Source organism: Neopsephotus bourkii, unplaced genomic scaffold (assembly GCF_033783945.1).
Source record: "Neopsephotus bourkii isolate Nb327-2 ecotype Australia unplaced genomic scaffold, CSIRO-AGI_Nbou_v1 NB_989, whole genome shotgun sequence".
NCBI lineage: Eukaryota > Metazoa > Chordata > Aves > Psittaciformes > Psittacidae > Neopsephotus > Neopsephotus bourkii.
Genome location: NW_026901481.1, coordinates 364023 through 389680, shown reverse-complemented (window position 1 = coordinate 389680; position 25658 = coordinate 364023). Strand labels below are relative to the sequence as shown.

Genomic DNA, 25658 nt, shown 5'->3' with positions numbered 1-25658 from the left:
AGGTCACAAAACAACAAATCAAAGGCACTCATGCAGGGCACTGCCTGCTCTGCATTGTTCATCCCTTGCCGGATGAAGGGAGCTGGCTTCCATGAGTCTGCAGGCACTGGCCTTTGACCTCTGCCAGTCTGGGCCAGCAACAGGCTTCATGGTCTTTCCTGAGGTAACTGGTGTAAGAAGCACAGGCTCACACACAGATCCAAGCAGCAATGGATGTGGCCAGCCCTGCCCCAGAACTGAGAGGACCTTGATGGTGTTTGGAGAACTTTGGAGGAACATTGTTGTGTGGGGGACATCTCAGCTGTCATGTAGCCCATGAAGAATAATGGAGAGGGAAAGAATCCTGGAAGCAGAATGTGCTGTGCTGGCAAGGGGATGTTGACTCAGGGAGGGGCAGGAGCCAGACAGCCCGGTTATCAGGGACAGGAAGGTGTTTCCACCTCTGCAGATTGGCCCAGGTACTGCTGAGCCATGGCAAGGCCAATATAAAAGCTGTGTCTCTGCCAGTCTCTCACAACCACCACTCTGGTCGCCTCCTCCTCCAGAAACAGGGTAAGTCTATGAGTACTTTGCCTTGTAGCTCCCTGTTCCAGCCCTGACCTCTCCGTCTTGTCTGCTACCCCTCCTGTTCTCTTACAACTTCTGTCTTCTTGCAGAGCACCATTCCGTTGCACACCAAGATGTCTTGCTACGACCTGTGCCCACCAAGAACCGGCGTTGCCGTCCCCCAGCCCATCGCTGAGAGCTGCAACGAGCTGTGCGCCCGCCAGTGCCCCGACTCTTCAGCCTTCATCCAGCCACCGCCTGTGGTTGTCACCTTCCCCGGCCCCATCCTCAGCTCCTTCCCCCAGCAAGCCGTGGTGGGCTCCTCCGGAGCACCCGCCTTTGGGGGCAACCTGGGGCTGGGAGGCCTCTACGGTGCTGGGGCCACTCAGGCCTCGGGGGGCCTCTGCACCTTTGGCAGACCCTATGCTCCTGCCACCTGCAGCCCTCTGGCTCTGCCCCGCTACAGCCAGAGGCTGTGGGACACCCGTGGGTCCTGCTAGAACCAGGCCATGCCCACCAACATCTCTGCAGGAGTGACATGGCTGGCACAAGGCACTGAGGAGTGATGAGCATCCCCTTCCCCATCCAAGGCCTTGATAGCTGGCAGTGCCACGCACATTCTGCTCATCTCTGTTCTCTTCTGCTGCCGCCTGTTCTCCTCCCCTCCCATCTTATCTCAGCTGCCTCACAGGGCAGGACCTGTACCTAAAAGATCCTGTGAGGCTGACACGTCAAGTCCTGAGGATCTGGAATGCCACAGCAAGGGGGCATGAAAAGCCAGAAGTCATTCTTTTGAGAAATTGCCTCTGTTTCCCCAAAGACATGGCAGCCAGTCTCTCTGGGATTTGCCCACTGGTTCTGTGACAGTCTCTCCTGCCCCTCTGAGCACAATAAAGTTTTCCTGCATCCAAGCTTTGTCTCCCTCTCTTGTTCTCCCAGTTGTAGAGATTTAGGGCACAGGTTAGGTGAAGGTGGGTGGTGGTGGGACACAGAGCCTGTAGGCAGGATGAAGGAAAGTATTTGGTGGGGCTTGAAGAAGCCAGTGAAAGGGAAGAGATCAGAATAGGCCCTGGCAGCGTTCCTGTGCGTGCTCTTCTCCCAAAGAGCTGCAGCTGTTCCAACAGGCCCCCAGTGCTCTGCATCAGAGCCACAGCATGTCCAAGCATCTGCACAGAGGAGGCTGTCAAGAGGGAGTATTAACCTGCATGCCAGCTACGTTGGCAGTGGGTTGTGAAGTGCAGTTTGTCAAGAAAGCCCCTGGGGGTGCCGGGCAGCACCAAGGTGAGCAAGAGCTAGAAACATGGTCTAGTAAGGGCATTCTGCTGTATCCTGTGCTGCAACAACTGCATGTGATGGTCCCCTGCTTTCCTGGTGATGGATGAACATCTGCTGCACTTGGAGAATGAATTCCTTGGTTTACTTTGCTTGCCTGCATGGCATTTGCTTCCCTTATGGAGGTGTCTTTCTCTTATCCCATGTGTTTTCTCAATTCTATCCCTCTCTCCCCATCCCAGGAGGGAGGTAGAGGCAAGCTGCTCTGTGGTGTTTAGTGGCTAGCTGGGGTTAAAGCAGGAAAAAGATGGCAGGACAGGGAGAATCTGTCTTGTGGTGACGGAATCAGTGAGCTGGGACTTCTCCACACATAGAGGATGCTCAGGGGATTTCATCAATGTGTGTAAATATCTGAAGGGAAGGTGTTGAGAAGAGGGAGCCAAGCTCTTTTCCACAGTGTCAGTGCCAAGTCTAGAGGGAATGGGCTCCAGAGAAACACAGGAGTCTCATTCTTCACATCCCAAGCCCATTTCTGCAGGGTAAGGTTGAGCAAGCACTGACACCTCTTGGCTTAAGGGCTTGTGAAGTTTCTGCCCTTGTACAGGTGCAAAAGCCCCCTGGACATGGTGCTGGGCAGCCAGCTTCCAGTGTCCCTGTTTAAGAAGGCAGCATGACAAGATGCCCTTCCTGCAAAGGCTGCTCCTACTTTCATCAGGCTGTGATTCCTGTAATTTTGTGTGTGCAGCAGGGAACCAAGGAGCAGTGAGTGGGTGTTATGGAGGGAGAAGGAGAAGGAAGGGGAAGAAGAGAGAAGCAGAAGGGGAAGAAGAAGGGAGGAGGGGAAGAATTAGAAGGAGGGAATGGAAAAAAAGGCAGAGAAAGGAAAGAGACCGACATAGGCATAAGGAAGGTGAAGCCTCCCCTTCGTTTTCTCTCTCTGGGCCTCAAGCAGTGCCAAGGAGGCTCACAGGGCTGGAGCCACTGCAGGCATTACCTCTGACTGCCTTCAGGCCATGGTGTAGACACACAGATGTGCAAGGAGGCTGCAAGTCTGCAGATGCCCTAGGGCTGCATGTCCTGCTGGCAGGGGAGCACCCACCTTCAGCCTGTGTCCCTGGAGCTTAGCTCTGAGGATGTTTGTGTCCAGAGGGGCAAGGCTGTGGGGTCTCCCCAAAGGCAGCTCAGTGTGGCTCTGCTGCCAGGGCTGGAAGACCGCTGTGGCCTGTCTGGCTGTGTCCTGAGGAGGACCAGTGAACACTGCAGACCAGACTGGCCTGTAAAAGAATGATGCAGAAGCAGGCCTTGAATGCATGATTGTTTTATTGCAATAAAGAAAGAAACATAAGGCTGAAAAATGCAGATTTTCCTTCTGGGCTTCAGGAGAGGCATTTCTTCAGGCTTTCTGTAGGCAGTGGCTGCTTTAGAGATAAGCAATTTCCTTGTGGAACACTGGTGGAGTTACACAAACGGGAATGGGAAGGAGCAAGGAGAAAAGGCATCATGGTTAGAGGAAAATCAGGAAAAAACTGACGGGAGGCGTAAGTGTGAGATGTCCCAGGAACTCTGGGGAATGTGGGGCTGGCTCTAGCAGGACCCACAGGAGTTCCAGAGCCTCTGGCTGTAGCGGGGCAGAGCCAGAGGGCTGCAGGCGGCAGGAGCGTAGGGTCTGCCAGAGGTGCAGAGGCCCCCCGAGGCCTGAGTGGCCCCAGCACCGTAGAGGCCTCCCAGCCCCAGGTTGCCCCCAAAGGCGGGTGCTCCGGAGGAGCCCACCACGGCTTGCTGGGGGAAGGAGCTGAGGATGGGGCCGGGGAAGGTGACAACCACAGGCGGTGGCTGGATGAAGGCTGAAGAGTCGGGGCACTGGCGGGCGCACAGCTCGTTGCAGCTCTCAGCGATGGGCTGGGGGACGGCAACGCCGGTTCTTGGTGGGCACAGGTCGTAGCAAGACATCTTGGTGTGCAATGGAATGGTGCTCTGCAAGAGTTACAGGTTGTAAGAGAGCAGCAAAGGGTAACTCCCAAGATGGACAGCGTGGGGCTGGTGCACAGGGCCAGAAGGACAAGCGCTCACAGACTTACCCTGTTCCTGGAGGAAGAGGCGACCAGAGTGGTGGTTGGGAGAGACTGGCAGAGGCACAGCTTTTATACCGGCCTTGCCAAGGCTCAGCAGTACCTGGGCCAATCTGCAGAGCTGGAATCACCTTCCTGCCCATGATAATGGGGCTGTTTGGCTCCTGCCCCTCCCTGAGTAAGCATCCCCTTGCCAGAGCAGCACATTTTGCTTCCAAGCTTCCTTCCCTCCCCATTCTGCTTCATGGGCCTTGGGAAGGGTAATTCTTGCCTAGCAGCAGCAGCCCCGTCTACCCTGTGGCTCTGCAAAGAACGCCTGAGGGTGCCCCAAAACCAAGCCCATGGCAAAGAGCTATGACATGCATGGCACTTGCTGTCAGAATTTGTCAAGCTGCATGTACTCTTACACATGAAGATAATGAAAAGCCAGTGGGAGCAATTTGACCCATGAGGTGGAATCTGTCAAGTGACCAATTGGGGTAATTGCTGGAGCTGATAGAGCAACTTGGGGCTGGTGAGGAAGCGGCATCAGCAAAACAGCCCTGCACCACGCAGGGAGGAGGCCAGGAATTGGCTGCCATGAGCCACGTGCCCCCGGCACGGTCGCTGCTCCCCACCCTCGCCAGCCAGGCATAAAAGCACTGCCCGGGCTGAGTGCTGGCATCCACCGCTCCTGCCTTGCTCTGCTCAGGAAAAGGGTAGGTGAGTACCTGCGGGGCTCTGCCTCCTGTGACCGAGGCTGGTGAGGGCCTCCCTGGCCACAAGAGCTCTGACAGCAACTGACATGCTGGCAGCAGGCTGGGATGGCCGAAGTGCCATGAGCCAAGGCGGGAGGAGGGAGAAAGAAGCTGTGTGGCCAGGACACACCGAGTCAGGCCCTGCACAGTCTCTCTGGAAGGGGTTGTTTGACCTCAATGTCTGGAGAACAGGGTGCTAAGAGGGGCTGTGTTGGCCAAGCACAGGTGTTGGACAGTGCGGGCAAGGCAGTGGCTTTGGCCCCTGCAGCCCCAGAAAAGTACGATGAACAGGGCATAGCTCCACCAGGGTCATCTGCCACTTGCTCATGAGACCCATGCTTGGTTCCTTCTGTTGCAGGCTCAGCTCTCTCACACCAAGATGTCTTGCTACGACCTGTGCCCACCAAGAACCGGCGTTGCCGTCCCCCAGCCCATCGCTGAGAGCTGCAACGAGCTGTGCGCCCGCCAGTGCCCCGACTCTTCAGCCTTCATCCAGCCACCGCCTGTGGTTGTCACCTTCCCCGGCCCCATCCTCAGCTCCTTCCCCCAGCAAGCCGTGGTGGGCTCCTCCGGAGCACCCGCCTTTGGGGGCAACCTGGGGCTGGGAGGCCTCTACGGTGCTGGGGCCACTCAGGCCTCAGGGGGCCTCTGCACCTTTGGCAGACCCTACGCTCCTGCCGCCTGCAGCCCTCTGGCTCTGCCCCGCTACAGCCAGAGGCTGTGGGACTCCTGTGGGTCCTGCTAGAGCAACTGCTATAGCCTTCGTAACTGTCAGTAATGTAAGTACTTAGTAGAAGCTAGTCATGCCCAGTGTTGCAATGATTAATCTTTCCTATTAGCTCTTCTTTTTCTGGGTTTAATTTTTTGTTTCACTCAAGTTTCACATATCTTTTCCCTAATATGCTCTTTTGTGTGTTTTCAGTGTGTTATATTTTCACGTTTCTTTTGTTTTGTCATTATCTTTGTAAGTTGTGGCATGAACCTGTGTAAAATATTGTATTTTGTTAGCTCTGGTTGAATTTTTAACTTGACAACTATAAGAGTAGAAATATTCATCTTCATTTTTTATCTCTTTTTATTCTTCTTGTCCTCCTATTTTTTGTTTTGTGTCATCAGTCTGATTTTCCAGCTTTTTTTTTTCAATAAATCCTTTATGCATCACATTTTCAGTGTCGTTTTTTAATCTTTTCTTATTCTATATATTTTTTGAGGATTCTGCTAATTTTATACCTGGTTATCGCACAGAAGATATTCTGCTTCACTGCTTTAGTCTATATTGTCTGTTTCCTTCCAATTATATTTTACATTCCCATTTTTTACAGATTTTCTATGATTTATATTTTTGAGCAGTACTAGTCATTCATGGCCATGTTAATACTCATTTAGTGGAGAGCAACAGAGTTAAGGATTGAGAATAGCTGTTTCCATCTTTTCCATGCTGTATGTATTTTCTTTCTCTCAATATTTGTCTTTATCTTCTAACATCATATCCTGCACCTTACCTGCATGATTTTTTGGTTGTTGTCTATTCTGTGTAGTTGACCTTCATTATTATATGATTATCAGCAAAATTTAAAATAAATGATAAATTTTCTTTGGTTGATTATGCTACTATTACACATAAACCTTTGCTTTCTTTATCTTCCATGAAAATACATTCCACCTTCTCTCCTTTGATAAAATTTGTCACACTTGCTTAGTTTTAAGAGTACTTTAGAACAGTAACAGATCTCCAGACCAATGAAATACTCCTGTCTCTTATTTAATATGCAGAAATTATTATTCATTTTGAAAATATGTCCTATAAATTCTCCTCATCTCTTGTCTTTAACATCCAATCTCACCCTTTCTGACTGCTTAAAGGTCTAGAGAGATACTGGAAATAACAGGTTTTTATCACAATCTATGAAGCTCTTGCTCAAGACAGCTGTAGACACTCTGTGACAGGAGCACACTGCTATGGGCAACACAAAAGGGAAAGCAGGGCAGGGACAAAGCTGGTCAGCCCCAGCAACTAGGAGCCGCAATCTGATTAGTGAAGTGATATGATTAAGAGCATCTCCCTGTTTAGACTGATGATAATAATCACCATTGGGACACACAACTCTCATTATAACAACAAAACAGCATGCATAAATCATTAGTCAGTGCTTCTAAAATGCTCTTTTATACTTTGTTCAGGAGAGGCTAGAGAAAATTTGCAATAAGCACTTTTTTTCCCACGGGAACCCCCAAAGACTTTTGCAATTGACAGAGCATTTAAATCACAATGTTATTAAATACAGAATAATGCTACCAAGTGGCAAGAGAAACTAGAGAACTTTGATGTGGAGTTTGTTGCCCTGAGAGAGTAGTGAGACACAACTTGCTCTGACTTGCAGACTTTGTGGTAAAATGTGAATCGAGGCAAGGAATTCGCCCCTAGGCTGGGAGATGTGGATTGCAGTAATTCACTTTCTATGCCTGGAAAGTGTTTTTTGTCTTCCCCTGAAGTAAATGCAGGATAATGTTTGCTGGGGAAACAGTCACTTTAGCCAGCTATTGTTTCTACCTACCTTCCCAGCCGCAACTTCTCCCAAAGTGCAGCAATACATGTCAGAACAAAACCCACAACCTAAACACAATTCCTTTATCACTTGAAGAGAAAATGAAAATATCAGGATGAAACTGTATCACATCAAGAAGTATTCACCATAGTCATTGCAGGTATTAAGATATTTCAGCTCTGGGGAATTTCACTAGTATGACAATGAGAAGGGTCTATAAAATGCCTTGGACATGTGCAAGACATTAAAAGTTGGATAAAAGATACTGACTGTCCTCTGAAAAAAAAAACAGAAAAAGTGTAAATAATCACAATGTATGTAGAATCTTTTTCTGGAAAGTATAGTTCAAAATAGTGACGTAATACAACAAATGTGGTAACTTACACTAACAGAGGATTTGATTCAGAAAGTTGAAAGGTCATTTTTTTAATGAAAGAGCTACATTAATGTTGACCCATGGCACAATTCTAATGATCTCATTAAAGTAATGGCGTGCACCGTCTTGTTTCCTGTACATTAAGAGTAAATGTGATTGCGTAACACTGAAGCGTCTAAATCACTCACACATTTTCATACATTAACCCAACACAAAACATTCACAGGGTTGAACACCAGCTCATGAATGTTTGTGAAATCATTCCAAATAACTTTTTCCCAAGAAGCTCCAGAACATACTTGATAAGAGTTGAGACCCATGGCATCTAACAAAAACTCTTTATCTGCTTCTTCTATTTGTCCTTAAAATTCTACTTGTTTTGGTGCATCATGGGCCTCATACATATCTAGATGGTGATTTCTTTGACTTCTTGGCTCAAATCAAAGTCAGCAGAACCATGAGCTCTTTAAAAGCTGAATTTCAATTCCCACTAAACCTCTTTTAGTGAAAAAAAAATACTTTTACATCTCTCTATAGAAAGCTTTTGGGGAATTGTCACGGGTATTGTATAATCTCTGCTGATATTTGTGACCACTTTAAATACAGCTTAGATCAAAGAAGTCTATTTAAATTCGGGATAGAAAAGACAAAATCCTGGGTAGTCCTAGGAGAAGCTGCACTCTGTCTCCAATTAATTTATGAGACATTAAAGGACTGTTAAGGAAAAATGTACATGTCAGCCAAATATGAGTCTTACAAAATCTCTGAGCAGACAAGCTTATGACAACTGTGTAAAGGAAGAAGTAATACGTGGAGTCAGCTTAATGCACGTGGCAATTCCAGTGAAGTCATCATAACGATACAAGGAATTACAACGCTAACCAATTAAGACCCAAGATTAAAGAAACCATGATGGTGTAACACGGACATCACACGATATGAGAATTTGAATAAAATCATAACCATGACAAACACAAAACTTTCATCACTCAAAGCTCCTAAACAATTCCTGTTAGGCAGCCAAACACAAACCCCAGCACCAAGGGAGATTCAAACCCCACTGGAATGTTGAGAAACTCTATATAAGCTATAGTCCAAGAGTTCATCCACACACATCTTTGGGATTGTTCGGCCGCCTGAGATTTGTAAGTATGATTTTTCAGTCTATTTCTATTTATTTAATCAGAATGTGTATCAGAGTAGTACAAGAAGATTCCTATGAGCATTATAAAGTTTTTGTCCATAGTTTTTGTGAGAAGAGTGATAAATGCAGGATCTGGGAAACAGGGTGTGAGTGCAGAAACTCTGAGAAATATGTTTGCGTGTTCTAAGTAACTAGAAGGCTAAAAATTGCAGCTGAAAATACTATTTCAAATTATTATTTTAGTACTTCAAAAAATTTATAGTAAATGTATAAGATAGCCACCTTTTCACCTGTGACCAGCACCTTTCTGGGAGATATAAACAAACCCTTCTATTTCAAACAAAGCCACATTTAACTTGACTCTGTTTCCCCACTTTAAGAACTCTGTGGTAGATGTGACTGAAGTTCTTATATTGTTCTTCAGTGTGCATGTTTGCAGGAAGCGTAATACATATCCACGTAAGCCCAGAAAAAAGGTCATTCAGTGGTGTATGGTCATTCCTGGGGAGGTCTTTATACAGCCAGAAAATTTAGATCAAGGTGCTCAGGTAGTGTAAAGAAAGTTGATCAAGGCTGAATATAAAATAAATGCTATAGCACAAAAAAGTACATCAGAGCAATTTCACATGTCAACTTTTTGAAATTTATCTCATAAATCTTCTGCCTTTTTTTAGTCTTTTCCATTTTCAATTTCCACCCCATACCAAGATGTCTTGCTATGACCTGTGCCCACCAAGAACCAACGTGGCCGTCCCCCAGCCCATCGCTGAGAGCTGCAACGAGCTGTGCGCCCGCCAGTGCCCCGACTCTTCAGCCTTCATCCAGCCACCACCTGTGGTTGTCACCTTCCCCGGCCCCATCCTCAGCTCCTTCCCCCAGCAAGCCGTGGTGGGCTCCTCCGGAGCACCCGCCTTTGGGGGCAACCTGGGGCTGGGAGGCCTCTACGGTGCTGGGGCCACTCAGGCCTCGGGGGGTCTCTGCACCTTTGGCAGACCCTACGCTCCTGCCGCCTGCAGCCCTCTGGCTCTGCCCCGCTACAGCCAGAGGCTGTGGGACACCCGTGGGCCCTGCTAGAGCTAGCTGCAAAGCCCCCATGTTCTGCAGCCCATACTCCTCACCCCAATGCACCTAGTTCCTCCACAGCGCCTGTGGGCCCTGCTAAAAGTAGCAGGAGCATCTGTGTTTAATCACCTGGAGGTGTTAATGTCCTATTCCTTTGGATTAATGATCTACATTATTTCTGTCTTGGCTCTCAATTTATGCTGGTTGAGGATATTTGTTTGTCAGTGAAGGAGAGGTTGGTGTTGTTTTCCTGTAACTTTCGTTCCGATTAAAGTTTTGCTGCATAATACAGTCATCTTGCTGCTTAACCCATCTTTTAAGTGTGGCCTTGTCACCAGTCTTACAGTCTGTGAAGTTCAGCTTTTAGTATCAGGCTAACACCCTCATCACTGGCAGGCAAATGCAGAAATCTTGGTCCTACCTTTTATGGGGCACTCCCGTTGTTCCCTTGGCTACTGTTGTTTTATAGGAGCAAGAACATTTAGATCTAAGAACCACCTGTCATGGTTTAACCCCAACCAGACAGCTTTCACTCACTCACTCCCCCCCCCCTTTCTTGCCCTCCCCCTACTCCTGGAGGGATGGAGAGGAGAATCAGAAAGAATGCAACTCCCACAGGTTGAGATAAGAACAGTTCAGTAACTAAGGTATAACACAAATCACTGCTGCTACCACCATTAATAGTAATGATAAAGGAAATAACAAGGGAAGAGAATACAACACCCCATCACCAGGCGACCGATAACTTGCCCCCCAGCCCGATCAAGCACCGACTGATACCTCCTCCAACCCTGCAGTCCACCTAGCCCTTCCGGGTAACTCCTAGTTATATCCTGAGCATGACGTGCTGTGGTATGGAATACCTCTTCGGTCAGTTTGGGTCAGGTGTCCTGTCTCTGCTCCCTCCTGGCTTCCCCTCCTCCCTGGCAGAGCATGAGGCTCACAGAGTCCTTGGCCAAACCAAAACATCACTTTTTTCAGCTCTGTTCCCAGCCCCAAAGTCAAAACACAGCACTGCACCAGCTACCAAGAAGGAGAAAAATGACTGTTACTGTTGAACCCAGGACACCACCCCCACCCCCCTATTTTCTTCATCAGTTATTTGAATGCTTCTTCCAAGGATAGCAGATCTGTGAACTTATCTGGGCTCAATGCCTAATCCCAGTGTACAGCCTATAAAGCCATCTACAGACAATGGCTCAGGAAACCGTCCCCTCAAAGAAAACTGGAGGACTAGGAATGATTTCAAATAACAAAGGATCTACTGCAGAGGAAAGAAATTCCTCCTTATCACAGGAAAATTGTCACTTCTGTGGCATTCCAAGTAGAGAAGTGAATATTCCTCCTGGAGCAGGCTGAAGATCAAATGAAAACTAGAGAGATTCTTATGCAACACCACGGAGATTTAATGCTAAAGAGAAATCAGCCATTCACAGAGAATCACAGCAATACAAGGGGAATACAAGTGTGATGCAGGTATCATGCTCTGGTACCAGTGCTCTGTGCAGGACACACGGGACAACCAAAGTGATAGAAGGATGCAGGAGATACCAGGGCTCAGTCATGCATTGAGAGCACACCATGGCACAGGGCAGTGGGCTGCTGGGTACCCACAGCCCCCTCAAGCCCCATGCCAGAGCAGCTGATGCATGCTGCTGGTCCCCGTGGCTCTTGCTCCACATCCTGGTGCCATGATCCTTGCTTCGGGGTTATTGCTGGTTCTGGGCTCCATCCTGTGGACTTCAGAAAGCCCCGCAGCTCCCACGGCGGGACCTGCCCCACCTCTGGGAGGTAATGCCAGTGCCACAGGAGGAGAAGCCAGAGCTGTAGGACCTCCCACAGCTGCCAAAGCCACTGGACCCGTATTGACCCCCATAGCCCAGGGAGCCCCCATAGCCCAAGTCAGCTCCATAACCTAGGGAATGGCCATACCCAAGTGAGCCTCCATAGCCTCCCAAGCCAAAGGAGCCCCCATAGCCCCCCATACCAGAAGAGCCCCCACAGCCCCGGAAGCCCCCATAGCCTAGGGAACTACCATAGCCCCCCAAACCAAAGGAGCTCCCATAGCCCCGGGAACCTCCATAACCCCTCAAGCCCAGGGAACCTCCATAGCCCCCCAAACCAAAGGAGCCCCCATAGCCCAAGGAGCCTCCATAGCTCCCCAGACCCAGAGAGCCCCCATAGCGTCCGGAGCTTTGAGAACTAAAGGACCTCCCCAACAGGGCTGGACCTGATGATCCCACAACGCTCTCCTGAGGAAAAGAGCTGAGTATGGGGCCCGGCAGTGTCACCACAGCTGGCGGGGGGAAGATCACTGCTCTGGAGTCAGGACACTGCTGCACACAGGGCTCATTGTAACTCTCGGCAATGGGCTGAGGGCAGGTCACCTCACAGGGTCGGCAGGACTCACTGTAGTAAGACATCCTTCTGGTGTTGGCTCTGAGTCTGCAGTAAGGAGTTTTAAGGTAAATGAACAAATACTAGAAGTGGGAAGGAGGAGATTAACCAATATTATTAAGCAATGATTCTGTGTTTGAAGTATCAGAATTTAACAGGGATGCGGATATATTTCTGCATGCTAAAAAAATTAAACTCATTCTTGTACCAGCTCCACCTCTCTCCTTTCTTTCATCTCATCATGATCACCTTTGGAAACAATACAATATGAAAGAGAAATTCAGTACTGGATAAATTGGATGGACAGATATGTCTATAGAAACTTGGATAGGCAAGGGTGTGCCTACAAAGTGAACAGTGAAAAAAAGCCAACAGGAATCATTCCAATTCTAATCAGGAAAAGGCTCATTGGCTGTATGCATTAATTCAGACTTCATGATGTGTAAGTCACCTCAAGTACTTCTATAGCTTGACAACTATTTCCTATCCTAATGCTGTGACTCCTGATGCTGCATCTGGACAAAGACCCATTTTCAGAGGGAAACAAAGGATCTAAGTCTGAAAAAACACATGCAGGAATCATCTCTGTGACAAGAACATTGTTAAAGTAAATGCTAATAGTAGTAGAAAGAATGAGTGAAGTCACACTTACCTTGTTCACTGCTGAGACTGAGACAAGAGAACTGGATAGAAGGCTGTGGGTGATACAAGGTTTTATACCCTTCTTTAAGCCAGCCTTTGTGCCTCTGGGCCTAATCTGTTACAAAACATGATAGTGGGAGTTCTGATTTTGTCATCTTAGCACTGTCCCTCCCAAATCTTAGTGTGGGTGTGATACAACTGCTGATATGATCACTTACCTGTGATTGTCATTTTAGGGGATTTGGAGAACTTGAAGCTGAAGGGCTGCCATACAATCATCAACTGGAAGCCGGAACAAGAGTCATGCATCACATCAGTCCAATTTTAATGTTCCAGGTAGTGCTTACATGGTGTGGAACCCTTTATGTTGCCACGTGCACAAACCAGGTGAAGGTCACCACACAAGCTACATGTGTAGCTCTGAGAGGACACAACTTCTAGCAGCGGACTTGAAGAGGACACAAGTTGATCTCCTTGCAGGGATCCATAAATGCTGTTACACAGCAGAGCAAAGAGTTGACATAATACAGACTCAGTCCTGATGGGATATCACTATTGCTATTAACAGCATGAAAGCAGAAGACCTGGCAAAGGTTTTAGCTCGTGGTCTAAGCTTTTCATTTTCCCTGTAGTTAACCCAGGCACTGAGATCTGTGTCTGATTTACTGCACCTACCAAATGGTATAGGGGAATGATGACCCTCAGTGACATGGTTTAATGGTGGTCTTGGCACTCCTGGGGTAACGGTTGGACTTGCTGATCTTAAAGGTCTTTTCCAGCCTAGTTGATTCTATGATTCTATGCAGTCCCATCCTCACTAGAAGTGTTACCTATAACACATCAGTCCATGAAACCTTTTCTAACATCCTTCTCTCAAGTTTGAGACAATTCAGATGAGACTAGATCAACAGAGGAATGGATGGCCTAAGTGACATCTCCAAAGAAGCAGAAAAGACCTTACTGAAATAGGCAGACTCCTGACCTTCTCTCTGTCTAACCTTACAACCAAACATGTCAAAATTTTGTTTGAAATCTCAAGTTCTAGAAGTTCTGTTAGAAATACATTTCAAAACAATCTTGATTTTCTCCTCATTCCCTAAAGTCCTGACCAATTAAGAAGTGGGAAATGAATAAAATAGTAGAAAAAAAGGGATATATTTTAATAAGTCTGTGGCATCATATAGTTATTTGCAAATCTGTTGTTTTCTAATTTTACAATATTGCAAAAGATAGGCTATAAATTACCTCTAAATTGTAAGATACTTATGCCTTTGAAGTGTCATCAGGATTTGCTGATTATAATGAGGCACCTGGAAGATAATGACTTTAAACTGCTTCACAAATACTCGTTAATAGTTAGTGTTTGCAATTTCTGTTATTATCATATCAAATGAAGAAAGGTAAGATTTAGAAGTGCCCCTGTTATGAAATAGCATCATTTAAAAATATGGCAGCCTATTATTTTGATTCCCCAATCAGACCATGGTTTGTAACTTCACTACTAGCAACGATGTGATTTTCATTCAGATCGGTGATCAGTAATACTTTTGCTAAGTATGAATAAGTTTGGGGAGATTATGATATGTCAGTGCTACCAATTGTAGCTAGTAGCTTCACCTCCCAAGCCAGTATTTTGCTACTATGCCTGAAATGTCTATTGCCTTACATTCTATTGAGGAAAAAAACCAATAATCTGAATTTTCAGGCTTAACTGGCTATTATTCCATGTTTAGAAAAACAAGGGGTTAGATAGATCGATGATCTAAAAGCTTTACTCTTAGACTCTCCAGATCACTTGCTCTCACCTGTAAGTGATTCTCTTATGCATGAAGCTGTACCTAATGACACTTCTCTTCATTCACACATCCCCAGATTGATGCTCTTGCACAAGATTTGAATGCTGATCATTGCATGTTGTGTATAATCATTGTACAACACATCAAATGTGAATTTTTAGTAGGTGTTTGTAAAGCCTCTTATCATTCCTAGGAGGATTGCGAATATCATTGAAGTGTCACTGTCTCAATGACATTCCAAAGACAGCAGTAAAAGTAACAGTGGAATCCACCTTATCATTCACAAGCAATTACTGGTATTTGATCTGCAAATGCAGATGTTTAAAACCCCATGTTTCTAAACCAGATGTAGATACCTGAAATTCTCTCTCTATTACCCCTCCCTCTTTTTATCCATCTTTTTACAGAATTCACTTAAATGTCACTATTAATAAAAGACAGATGACTTTAACGGATCCTTTTTCATCAATCCTAAAAGCAGCAGAGGCCCAGTGTTGGTGCTGGGTATTAGATGTCTGAAAGATGTCATCATTCACCAGACCAGTGCCCAGAACTTAGTACTGAAATTGTATCACACTTGTTTTGGAAGGTGGGGAGTGGCAATGCAAAGCCAGCAAAATTAAATCCCTCAATAGGAAGGTTGTTTTGTTACTGAATAGGACCTGAGGCACAAAGGGTGTTTCATATTTGTAAGCAGTTTAAGAAAGATATAAAAGGTGCCTCTACTCCTAGCCTCTCCATCCACATCTCCTGGTTTAGTCTCCTTGGTGAACAGGGTAAGTCTGATTTGGTTCAACCTTTATGCTTCTCAAGTTTTTTTCTGTCGATGTTAAATTCTACATGATGCTATGGATTGGCAGCATAGAGAACTGTGAGAGACAGAAGGTGTAATTCTTAGAACAAAATGGAAAGTTTTGCTATGCCACTTGGAATAACCATTTCCCAGACATTTTAGTTCCAATTCAGGAACTACAAGCTTTATAAATTTAAAAAATATCAAAGTGATCACAGTATCTACCACCTTGTAGTATTTGCACAAGAAGGGTAAATACTCGTCTTTGGAAGATGGGTACTACTGGGGAATCAATATGAAACTACAGAAATAGCTGCCTATATCTGACACTTTTAATTAACATGCTGTAAACATATTACCAAACTTCAGTGTGTTTCAGCTCTTGTTAATATAATTAGATTCATCATGCTACAAGCAAGAGCAGCTGATATCAAGTGGCATCCACTCCGCGTGACACTAGACGTCTGCATCTAGAGTCAGGTGAATACTTCTGCATCTGAAACCTGCTTACTACTGTGCATTGCAGATTCAGAGCCAACACCAGAAGGATGTCTTACTACAGTGAGTCCTGCCGACCCTGTGAGGTGACCTGCCCTCAGCCCATTGCCGAGAGTTACAATGAGCCCTGTGTGCAGCAGTGTCCTGACTCCAGAGCAGTGATCTTCCCCCCGCCAGCTGTGGTGACACTGCCGGGCCCCATACTCAGCTCTTTTCCTCAGGAGAGCGTTGTGGGATCATCAGGTCCAGCCCTGTTGGGGAGGTCCTTTAGTTCTCAAAGCTCCGGACGCTATGGGGGCTCTCTGGGTCTGGGGAGCTATGGAGGCTCCTTGGGCTATGGGGGCTCCCAAGGCTATGGGAGCTCCCTGGGCTTGGGGAGCTATGGGGGCTCCTTTGGTTTGGGGGGCTATGGAGGCTCCCAGGGCTTGAGGGGTTATGGAGGTTCCCGGGGCTATGGGAGCTCCTTTGGTTTGGGGGGCTATGGTAGTTCCCTGGGCTATGGGGGCTTCCGGGGCTGTGGGGGCTCCTCTGGTATGGGGGGCTATGGGGGCTCCTTTGGCTTGGGAGGCTATGGAGGCTCACTTGGGTATGGCCATTCCCTAGGTTATGGAGCTGACTTGGGCTATGGGGGCTCCCTGGGCTATGGGGGCTCCCTGGGCTATGGGGGCTCCCTGGGCTATGGGGGTCAATACGGGTCCAGTGGCTTCGGCAGCTGTGGGAGGTCCTACAGCTCTGGCTTCTCCTCCTGTGGCACTGGCATTACCTCCCAGAGGTGGGGCAGGTCCCGCCGTGGGAGCTGCGGGGCTTTCTGAAGTCCACAGGATGGAGCCCAGAACCAGCAATAACCCCGAAGCAAGGATCATGGCACCAGGATGTGGAGCAAGAGCCATGGGGACCAGCAGCATGCATCAGCTACTGTGGCATGGGGCTTGAGGGGGCTGTGGGTACCCAGCAGCCCACTGCCCTGTGCCATGGTGTGCTCTCAATGCATGACTGAGCCCTGGCATCTCCTGCATCCTTCTATCACTTTGGCTGTCCCGTGTGTCCTGCACAGAGCACTGGTACCAGAGCATGATACCTGCATCACACTTGTATTCCCCTTGTATTGCTGTGATTCTCTGTGAATGGCTGATTTCTCTTTAGCATTAAATCTCCGTGGTGTTGCATGAGAACTTCTCCAGTTTTTGTTTGCCTTTAGTTTCCTCCAGGAGCAAAAATCCTTGGTACACTGTGTTAACAAACAATCTGCCCTGCTCAATCACTCTATAAAGTGCAGAATGGGAGATTAATTGAGATCCTTAATGCATCAGCAGCATTGTGTTAATGAATGTTTGCTTAGCAATTTAACAGTCGTTGTCTTCAAGGTTCAGAACAGGAGGGGTAATTGTTTTAGCTCTGAGGACTTCTGGTGACTCCCCAAACCCCCCAGCTCACTACTTAATTTAGCGACCAATTCCACCTAATTGCAGCATTCCTTAACTAGCATCCAACAAAAGAATCATACAGAGTGGGTTTTGGGTTTTTTCCACTGGTCGAATTTTAAATGTTTTTCCTGATATTTACCACCATTCTTTGCTATTAGCAGAATCTTCATAACCTAAAAAGTGAGTATGAAAATAATACTAGAGATTGTTAGGATTTCATGAGCTCAAAAAAGTTGAAATTCCAATCAATGAAACTATATATTTCCCATAAGAAAACATTAGCTTTCCCACCTCTTTCCCCTCATTGATTGCTAGCCAGGAATTATAATTTCATATTGTACTTATTGAAGTGTGACTGAAGGAAAATATACGCTGTAAAAGAAGGGGTATTACTCATTACTTACATTTATCTGTGCTTACCTCCTTTCCTAATTGGTAGGGTAAGATTTAAATGATGATCTGCCTGTACTGACAATTTATGCATAAGAAAATTTCTCCAAGAGAAGGCTCCAAAGAGAAAGAACATAGCAAGATACATATTATGATGCACCATAAATTTAATGATAAGTAGATTAAAAAAAATGTACAGCATAAGAAAGCAGTAGGGCTGAATCTGGATTAAACTAATCATCCATTTCAAGGCAATGCTTTACAGCTGGACACCCAACTCCTATATGCAACAATAAAAGTTACATTTTTCACCTCATTGATAACAGAGAAAGGCATTCAATCATCAATGCCAAGCTCCTGCAGTCCCAGTAGCTCAGGGGAAAGCTGAGGGTGGTCAGCAAGCATACGGCCATGGTCATGAACTCAGTCCTTCATTCAGATCACACTTGTAAGCTTCTGGTTGTTCCTTTGATTTTTTTCCCCCAAGGCTTTATCAAGGCCCACACCGGTTGTAGCGACGGTAGGACCTCCCATAAAGGCCACCTAGACCTGAATAGCCAAGGCTCCCAAGTCCCAGGGAGCTGCCAGAGGAGATGGGGACCCCTCCAGCATTGAGAGCATCCCCTACAGCTGCAGATGCTGAAGATCCCACTGTGGTATTTTGTGGGAAGGAGCTGAGGGTGGGTCCAGGCAGGGTCACCACCACAGGAGAGGGCTGGATCACATACGTCGAGTCCTGGCACTGCCTGACACAGGGCTCATTGCAGCTATTCGCCAGTGGGGTCGGGCCACAGGAGGTGGGAGCGCAGAGGTCATAGCAAGACATGTTTGAAGGGTGGAACTGTCTGTAATACAGGGAAGGAAACAAATACAGGAAAGAAGTTGTAATTATAGTCATGTAAATTAAGCTGCTAAGATGATGGAGCATGCAAGAGACTATATGGCAAATGGAACAATGTGTTTGTCTAAGGTTCAAAGGAGACTTCATTGAAACTCAAACTCCTGTGTGCTATAGCGGACAGCTGAAGGGGTAGCTCTACCTGCTCCTGAGCAGTCTTTGGTAGCTCATTTCCCACAACACTATTCCAGGATGTGTGCAGCCCTGCAAGATGGGGGAAGCAAGGGACAAAGCTTATGATCTCCTGTATGATAAGGCTAGGAGAAACCTTATTTTCACAGTATCCTGGTGCAAGAAGAGATGCTTGCTCAGCACACTTCTGAAAATTTGAGCCCGCTTATCTGTCTACCGAAAAAGCTCTGAGAAAGCCGAAATCTCTGCACAGATTCTCCACATTCACTTCTAGCTGCTGAACAATTCACATGTAGAGATCTGAACATCTTGGAACTGAATGATCCAGAAAAAACAGTCTGAAGTCCTGTGGTCAGCAATTGCCACTCTTCAAAGAGCACCTCCCCTCTTTCAGAGAAAGATCTACTCACAGGTCTCACACACACACACACTGATGAAGAGCATAAACCTTAGACTACTATTGACAAGACAGTGTAAAAATAAAGTGACATGGAGACAACAATTCAGGACATTGAAAGATAGAAAACAGATTCAGACTTACTCTTTCACCAAGGAGAAAAAAGCAGAAGTAGATGGTAGCACTCACTGTGCTGGCTTTTATACTGTTTCCTAGAGTGCCTGAGGACCTGAGACATAATAGCATGTAGCTATTTACCAGCTAATTGTTGAAGACTTGTTGTATGCAAACTATTCCCAGATGATGATTTACTTTTTCCTCATTGTTTGTATTTATTGCCTTGATTTAATTTCCTCATCATAATGTATGCATTCCATGGGAGAGGTTTCTTTTATCTTAAGATCTTATGAGCCCAGTTAATTCCTGGTCAGATCAGCTGATTCATCTGAGTTACTGAAGACATTATTTTGCATCCTAAGGACAGTATACGCAATGTCCATAATTTGACACAGATGAATACATGTATTAAAGACATATGTTAACTCCCCTGTGAAATCCCCTTTCCATCTTCTTGGAGAGCAGACGTTTTTGACACATTCCTTTCCAAAAAGGCCAGAAGTTACCATTTCTGACTATTGGACTGTAGTTTTACCAAATTCCTCTCAAACAACCAGACAGCTGCACAGATTCAGCAAATAAGATTGTTACAGACAGCACTTAGTAGGGCTAATTACACTTTTCCAGTCTCCAAGGCACTTACTGGGAAACAGATAATTTGAGGGAACATGTTTTACTTTCTTGACTCAGGAGACAGGATGAAAGAGTATAGGCAGTCTGATCTACTACTGCACTTCCATGAGGGAATTTGAGACACAGATCTTCAATTTGGGAACTGAGTGTCAAAGTTCTTAATCTAAGGAGTCTGCAGTTTTAGCTTTCTTTTTACATCAAACTCCAGGAAAACAACTGAGATCATATTGAGGATGCATGCGAATTTTAGCTTACTCAGAGACACTGGCACTCAAAGTCTTGCACAAGTTTACCTATGGGGTCATTAAAGATGCCAGTTTTACATTTGCCATTAAATTATAATTTTCCCCTACTGTGTCTTGAACTATTATACAAAATTATACTCCAAATTAATGGTAACTACTTACAGCAGTTTATAATATTCTTGTTCTTTTTTCATCTTCTGAAAGCAAAGAATGTTGTCTTCATTTTGCATGGCCTTAAACACCTTTGCAATGTGCAACAACTCAATTTCTTTTCAAAGACAATCTCTAGATTGAAAAGTAATTATATACAATGCATAAGCAGTCTTTAGGGGAGGGATCAGCATTTGAATCTCACCTGGTGTCTCCTAATGTTTAAATCACTTAGCTAGAGACATGTAGATGATGTCTGAACTGTGAGTATCTTCAAGAAGATCTCCTGGGAAATAAATGCTGACTGTACACTTCTGAAGAACAAAAGTCTTCAAAGTTCACATGTTTTCATCAATGGCTCAGATGTGCAAATGGTGCATTACCAGAAAATGTGAAAGTATTGGACACTATTTGAACATGATCAGCATTTACAGTTTGTTACTGAGATAACTAACAAACTTCTCAAACTTCCTCACATTGGTGTCACAAACTGATGTATTTCCATTTTTTAAGTAAGATACAAATACATCTTTCCATGAAATCATGTTGAAAACCTCATTCTAATCATCAGCTCCTGGATGCCCTTAGGTATGTGATGATCTCTACTAGTGACACTATAAGTTCTCCTATCGCCTGAGATTTACCAGTCTTTCCCCAATGCTCTTGCCAATGCACACACAGAGACACACTACTATGGTCCCAAAATGTAAAAAAAAATCTTCCTTTATAGGAATAACTACCTAGTAACCATAATAGAAGAATGTGGGTTTGAAAACAAGCTCATCAAAAAGTATGATGATGATAAAATGAATCACAAGTCCTCTTGTGAATGTGATCACAGGTCAAATTAGCCTGGCTGGCTCAGTCTCCTTATCCCAGGAGCAAAAAACTTTGGGATGTTGTATATTGGAATATTACAAAGAGCAGTGATCCTAACTCCCATAGCCACTTATCAGGGATAAAGTTGTACACTCAGAACTGAAATGACAAGCTCCTGCTGCGACAGCGGTGGTACTTTCATGGGTCAGGGTAACCAAACTGCTGAAGTGCAGACAAAATTCTCAACCAAATTGAATTTTGACTCCTTCATATTTTGGGAAGGTGGAGTCAGTATGATGGAGCCAGGCATATTTAATGAATATAAATCAAAAAGATGAGAGACACCGTGGATTGTGGTTTTCACCCAACACCAGGATAAGTCCAGACAATAAACATAAACAGCAAAAGAAAACATTTCATTAGTGGGAATACAGCCACATGCAAGAAAAAAAAAAAAAAAAAAAAAAAGCCCTAATAAATGCAGAACCTGGTTAGTAAATGTGCAAGAAAGTCCCAAATCCCCCAGGCAGCCCAAAAAAGCCCTTGGTCTTCAGAGCCTTTCTGCCTCATACCTTATCCCTGTATACACATCAGACAGTACAATACTGGTTTGAGCTTTACAAAATTTGTTACTGAGATACATTTTCAACATCAACAATAATAAATATTTATTATCCTGCAAAAACATCTTATGGGACCAACTTGTCCCAGCAGTTCACTGATAGGTATTAACAGATGTGAGTTTATAAAGTGAGATAGAGAAGACATAGACTGTTTTTTTTTGTTCAGAGCACGTGTACTCTACTGTGTACTGGGGTTTATGCTGCTGCTTCATTGTTGAATAATATGTTTTATTGACACATGCTGCTTGATTTTGTAGATCCCAGTCTAACATGGTATGACATTTCCAAAGCAAACATGATAGTAACCTGAGAGGTGGCACCTGAGCTTGTTTTGCCTAGAAAGTTCTCTGTAACATTATAATCTAGCTCATATACTGTAGCAGTGTCTAAATCAGTTTCTGATGAACTACAAAATCATAGAGAAACCTTTTACTTTGGTTCTGTGCTACACTTGTAGCTACAATGAGTTTTAACTCAAATTAGGCAGCTCTTTCTGCTACAGTTCTGATCACTTGAGGAACAGATCCTGACTTTGGAAAGAGTGTACATGCACAGGGCTTAAATCTGCAAAGAGCTTTGAAAGATTTGATTTGAAGAAAGCTTAAGAGGGAACTGCAGAAGGGGATTGCAAGAGTAGGAAAATGTACTTTATCATGAGAAATGTCATTCTCTGTCCACCTGGATATGTTAAAAATACCTGCACTGTGTTACCTCAGCCATTATTCTTTCTAGCCATATTGATACTGTGGAATTATAACTTCTCTGCTGTGTTAGATACATAGGTTTAATTCATAAGAGAAAGCAATTTTGCAACAACTGCAAATGAGTGATGACTTCTTTGGAATGCATCTTCTTTGATTGAGCAATAGCTTCAGCTGAGATTAAAAAAAAAAAAAATTAATTCAGATCAACCTTCTGCTATATTATAATATCAAGTTGCTAAATTTCCATTCTCTGCTGTTGTTTATTAAGAAAATCTAGTCCTTAAAATTATTAATTCTTCAATGGGACTGACAAACCTCCTTTAATTTAGATCCAGTAATGACTGTAGTCAGTATAATTTCATCAACATCTTTCCCTGGCTTTAATTACAGTTCAACATCAGTCTGTACAGACACAGACAAAGACTCCAAGAAAGAAGTTTTAGAGATATCAGGCTGTGAGTTGTATGGGCTGACAGGACATTGAATCATCCAGAGCCTTCAGGCAGAGCTTTTCAAACCTTCCTCCTGTAAAGACCAAAGCTCCCAGTCTCTAAACACCACCTTTATTACAACACAGCCAGTCAAAGCAATGCCTGATAAAGTACAGATCTACCAGACACAACAAATAGGAGTCAGTTTATAAAGACACACAAAGAAAGGCTTAGAACTTTAAATCTTTTCATCTTTCTCCCAGACATGCTTCCAGGCCAGCAAATTTCAAAGACCAGTTCCACACAGCCTTCTCTTCCTTCCCTCTGAGACTTACCAGGGCCTGATTTCAGATGCCAAGAGGTGCTGCACTCATCAGAAAGCTCTAAGCTCCATTCAGAAGAGTGTTCCAGCTTACTGCATCTCCCCCACCACCTCTGCCCTGAGCAATCTCAGCTGTGCTCAAGAAAAGCATAATCTCTCCCTCCTTTTAAAGGAGTCTTCCAAAGTACCACAGATAGGATAAAGAAAACCACAATAACCTTCTATGTTGCTCAGGTAGTAGTATGTATATCCTATTTGTGCAACAAGCTCAGGAGTGGATGTAGTGCTTCAGAAAAAGGTTTATCTCTATAATTTTGAGCATTCCTAGTAAATTTTCATGCTATAGCTGTCTATCCTCTTTTTTTACAAGGATACTCTCATCTATTACATGTATGGAAGGATAAGCAGAAACAGTAATCCCCTCAGTGAGCTTTTCACTGAATTTCCCCCTTCTCAAATCAGCTTATTGCTCCATTTTCATCCCCATTCAAAGACGTTAATCTCAAACTAAACATATTCTCATAAAGCAGGAATATTGAAACAGTTAAAGGGCCTTTTTCCATCATCATGGTACTGTAGGTAGAGGGTCTTTAAAGTGTAACAGAAGAAGCTTCCTTAGTTTAAAATTTCCTGCTTATGCAACAACAGGAGGCACACCTGTTACAGGTGACCATCATCACTTTCCAGGCTTTGATAAATTGTGTCAGGTGTGATTTAGCACACACAGACAACAGGAAATCTTCTTCCACAGCTGCAGTCTGACTCTTTCTCTTTTGGCAATGGATATGAAGTTGTGTACACAGTGTTTTCTGGAACTGGTGACTTGTAAGGGGACTTGGTTCAGTACAGACAAGCTGGAAAGGGGGCTGGCAAAAGAAAGAAGTACAGGACAACTCATGTTATGATGCAGCACAAATTTAATGAGGCTGAGGAACGGAAGGAAGCAATGTAAAGTATAAGGAATACATTTCCACTGTCCACTAAGGACAGTACCCACTCATCCCTCTCACAATGACACTCAGCAAAATGAGATCTTCCTTCTTCTTTGTTTAAGTGAATTGTACTAATTCAGCCATGCAAAACAATTTCTAATAATTACATATTTTTCTAGACATTTTCAGTTGCAAAAAAAAAAAAACAAAAACAAACACCCCCCCCCCCCCCCCCCCCAAAAACAAAGCATGAGAGAGCAAGACTTTTGGTTAGAAATGTAAAGTAAAGCATAATAAAAGTAAGACAAGCATAGGCCTGATTTTATGAGATGCCAAGCTCCCACAGCTCCATAAACTTCAGGTTGTGGGTGTCTAACACTGCATCTGAAAACCATGGCCATGAGCTCAGTCCTGTGTCGAGTCGTGCTTCAGTGTTCCTGCTCATTTCTTCCTGCTTGCTCCTCATGCTTTAGCATGGTCCGTAGAAGCCACTGCGGTAGGTGTTGTAGCGACGGTAGGGTCGGCTGTACCCACTGCCCAGGCCTGGATAGCCAAAGCTCCCTAATCCCAAGGAGCTCCCAGAGGAGATGGGTACCCCTCCAGCATTGAGAGCACTCCCGACAGCAGCAGATGCTGAGGATCCCACTGTGGTGTTCTGGGGGAAGGAGCTGAGGATGGGTCCAGGCAGGGTCACCACCACAGGAGAGGGCTGGATCACCACGGTTGAGTCCTGGCACTGCCTGACACAGGGCTCATTGCAGCTATTTGCCAGTGGGGTTGGGCCACAGGAGGTGGGGGGGCACAGGTCGTAGCAGGACATGGCTGTGGGATGGAGGTAAATCTGAAACACAAAAGAAGGAATAAACGCGATACAAGAATTTAAATCAAACTGTATTTGTACAGCTTGGATTCTCTGATAAGGGAATTTTATCACAAACAAGATGATATCCAACAGGGTTGATCTTGAATTTTCTCTAAGGAGACCTCTCTTAGAGGTCCCTTTGTCAAGTTTTAGAAAGTGGAAAATAGAAGTTTAAGCACTTAAAATTTGTTCTATGTGAAATAGAAACAGGCAGCTGTATCCAGGAACACTTCTGGTTTTGTGTATTGTTAATATTAAAATTATTACCATATCTTACAAGTTACAGTGCAAATCTGTCTGCAGCTGTTTGGAGGATGGAGAAGGTCACTCCTTGCTTACAGAACTAAGAACTGAGTTTCAAAGGCAGTCATGGACTCTATGTGGAGAGCTGGCAATCCAGGACTGCCAGTATTGGCCACTATCCCAGTGTTTTCCTGATCTGCCCTTATCTGAACTCTCCACAGACCAGCACACTACTCTGAACAGACACAGGAATTCACTACAGATATTTTATGTTCAGCTGCAGGACCTGAAAACTTCTTTGGTTCCCAAAGTTGAATAAATACACCTAACTCTCTGACTTGTGCTTAATCACCCCATTCAATGATTTTTATAACTGATCACCAACAGAAAACTTCCTCTTTCATACTACAACATTTAGGAGGAAAAACTACAAAATCAACAGCTCAACATGTAAAGAG

General features: G+C 44.9%; 7 protein-coding genes and 1 long non-coding RNA gene across 9 annotated transcripts; 4 read left to right on the top strand and 4 right to left on the bottom strand.

The window, feature by feature from the left end:
• Positions 1 to 677: 677 nt before the first annotated feature.
• Positions 678 to 1207, top strand: LOC133215566 (scale keratin-like). The gene has a single exon (XM_061359637.1). The coding sequence runs from the start codon at positions 681 to 683 to the stop codon at positions 1044 to 1046; it is 366 nt and encodes a 121-aa protein (XP_061215621.1). The 5' UTR covers positions 678 to 680; the 3' UTR covers positions 1047 to 1207.
• Positions 1208 to 3368: 2161 nt separating this feature from the next.
• LOC133215565 (scale keratin-like) lies at positions 3369 to 3787 on the bottom strand. The gene has a single exon (XM_061359636.1). The coding sequence runs from the start codon at positions 3766 to 3768 to the stop codon at positions 3403 to 3405; it is 366 nt and encodes a 121-aa protein (XP_061215620.1). The 5' UTR covers positions 3769 to 3787; the 3' UTR covers positions 3369 to 3402.
• Positions 3788 to 4988: 1201 nt separating this feature from the next.
• LOC133215563 (scale keratin-like) lies at positions 4989 to 5546 on the top strand. Its single transcript, XM_061359634.1, has one exon. It carries the CDS (start codon positions 5004 to 5006, stop codon positions 5367 to 5369), a length of 366 nt encoding a protein of 121 aa, XP_061215618.1. The 5' UTR covers positions 4989 to 5003; the 3' UTR covers positions 5370 to 5546.
• Positions 5547 to 9372: 3826 nt separating this feature from the next.
• On the top strand, positions 9373 to 9866 carry LOC133215560 (scale keratin-like). Its single transcript, XM_061359631.1, has one exon. It carries the CDS (start codon positions 9399 to 9401, stop codon positions 9762 to 9764), a length of 366 nt encoding a protein of 121 aa, XP_061215615.1. The 5' UTR covers positions 9373 to 9398; the 3' UTR covers positions 9765 to 9866.
• A 1628-nt stretch (positions 9867 to 11494) lies between these two features.
• LOC133215562 (claw keratin-like) lies at positions 11495 to 12175 on the bottom strand. Its single transcript, XM_061359633.1, has one exon. It carries the CDS (start codon positions 12173 to 12175, stop codon positions 11495 to 11497), a length of 681 nt encoding a protein of 226 aa, XP_061215617.1.
• Positions 12176 to 15928: 3753 nt separating this feature from the next.
• LOC133215561 (scale keratin-like) lies at positions 15929 to 16690 on the top strand. Its single transcript, XM_061359632.1, has one exon. The coding sequence runs from the start codon at positions 15929 to 15931 to the stop codon at positions 16688 to 16690; it is 762 nt and encodes a 253-aa protein (XP_061215616.1).
• A 1715-nt stretch (positions 16691 to 18405) lies between these two features.
• Positions 18406 to 23295, bottom strand: LOC133215564 (uncharacterized). 2 transcript variants are annotated; one of them, XR_009726410.1, is made up of 3 exons: positions 23177 to 23295; positions 22404 to 22581; positions 18406 to 18537 (listed from the first exon to the last, which is right to left on the bottom strand). It is a non-coding gene; the product is annotated as an uncharacterized LOC133215564 (long non-coding RNA). The 2 variants fall into 2 exon arrangements; XR_009726409.1 differs by lacking the exon at positions 18406 to 18537 and adding an exon at positions 19265 to 19348 and having other exon boundaries at positions 22418 to 22581.
• A 1044-nt stretch (positions 23296 to 24339) lies between these two features.
• Positions 24340 to 24927, bottom strand: LOC133215559 (feather keratin 4-like). The gene has a single exon (XM_061359630.1). It carries the CDS (start codon positions 24913 to 24915, stop codon positions 24565 to 24567), a length of 351 nt encoding a protein of 116 aa, XP_061215614.1. The 5' UTR covers positions 24916 to 24927; the 3' UTR covers positions 24340 to 24564.
• Positions 24928 to 25658: the final 731 nt, after the last annotated feature.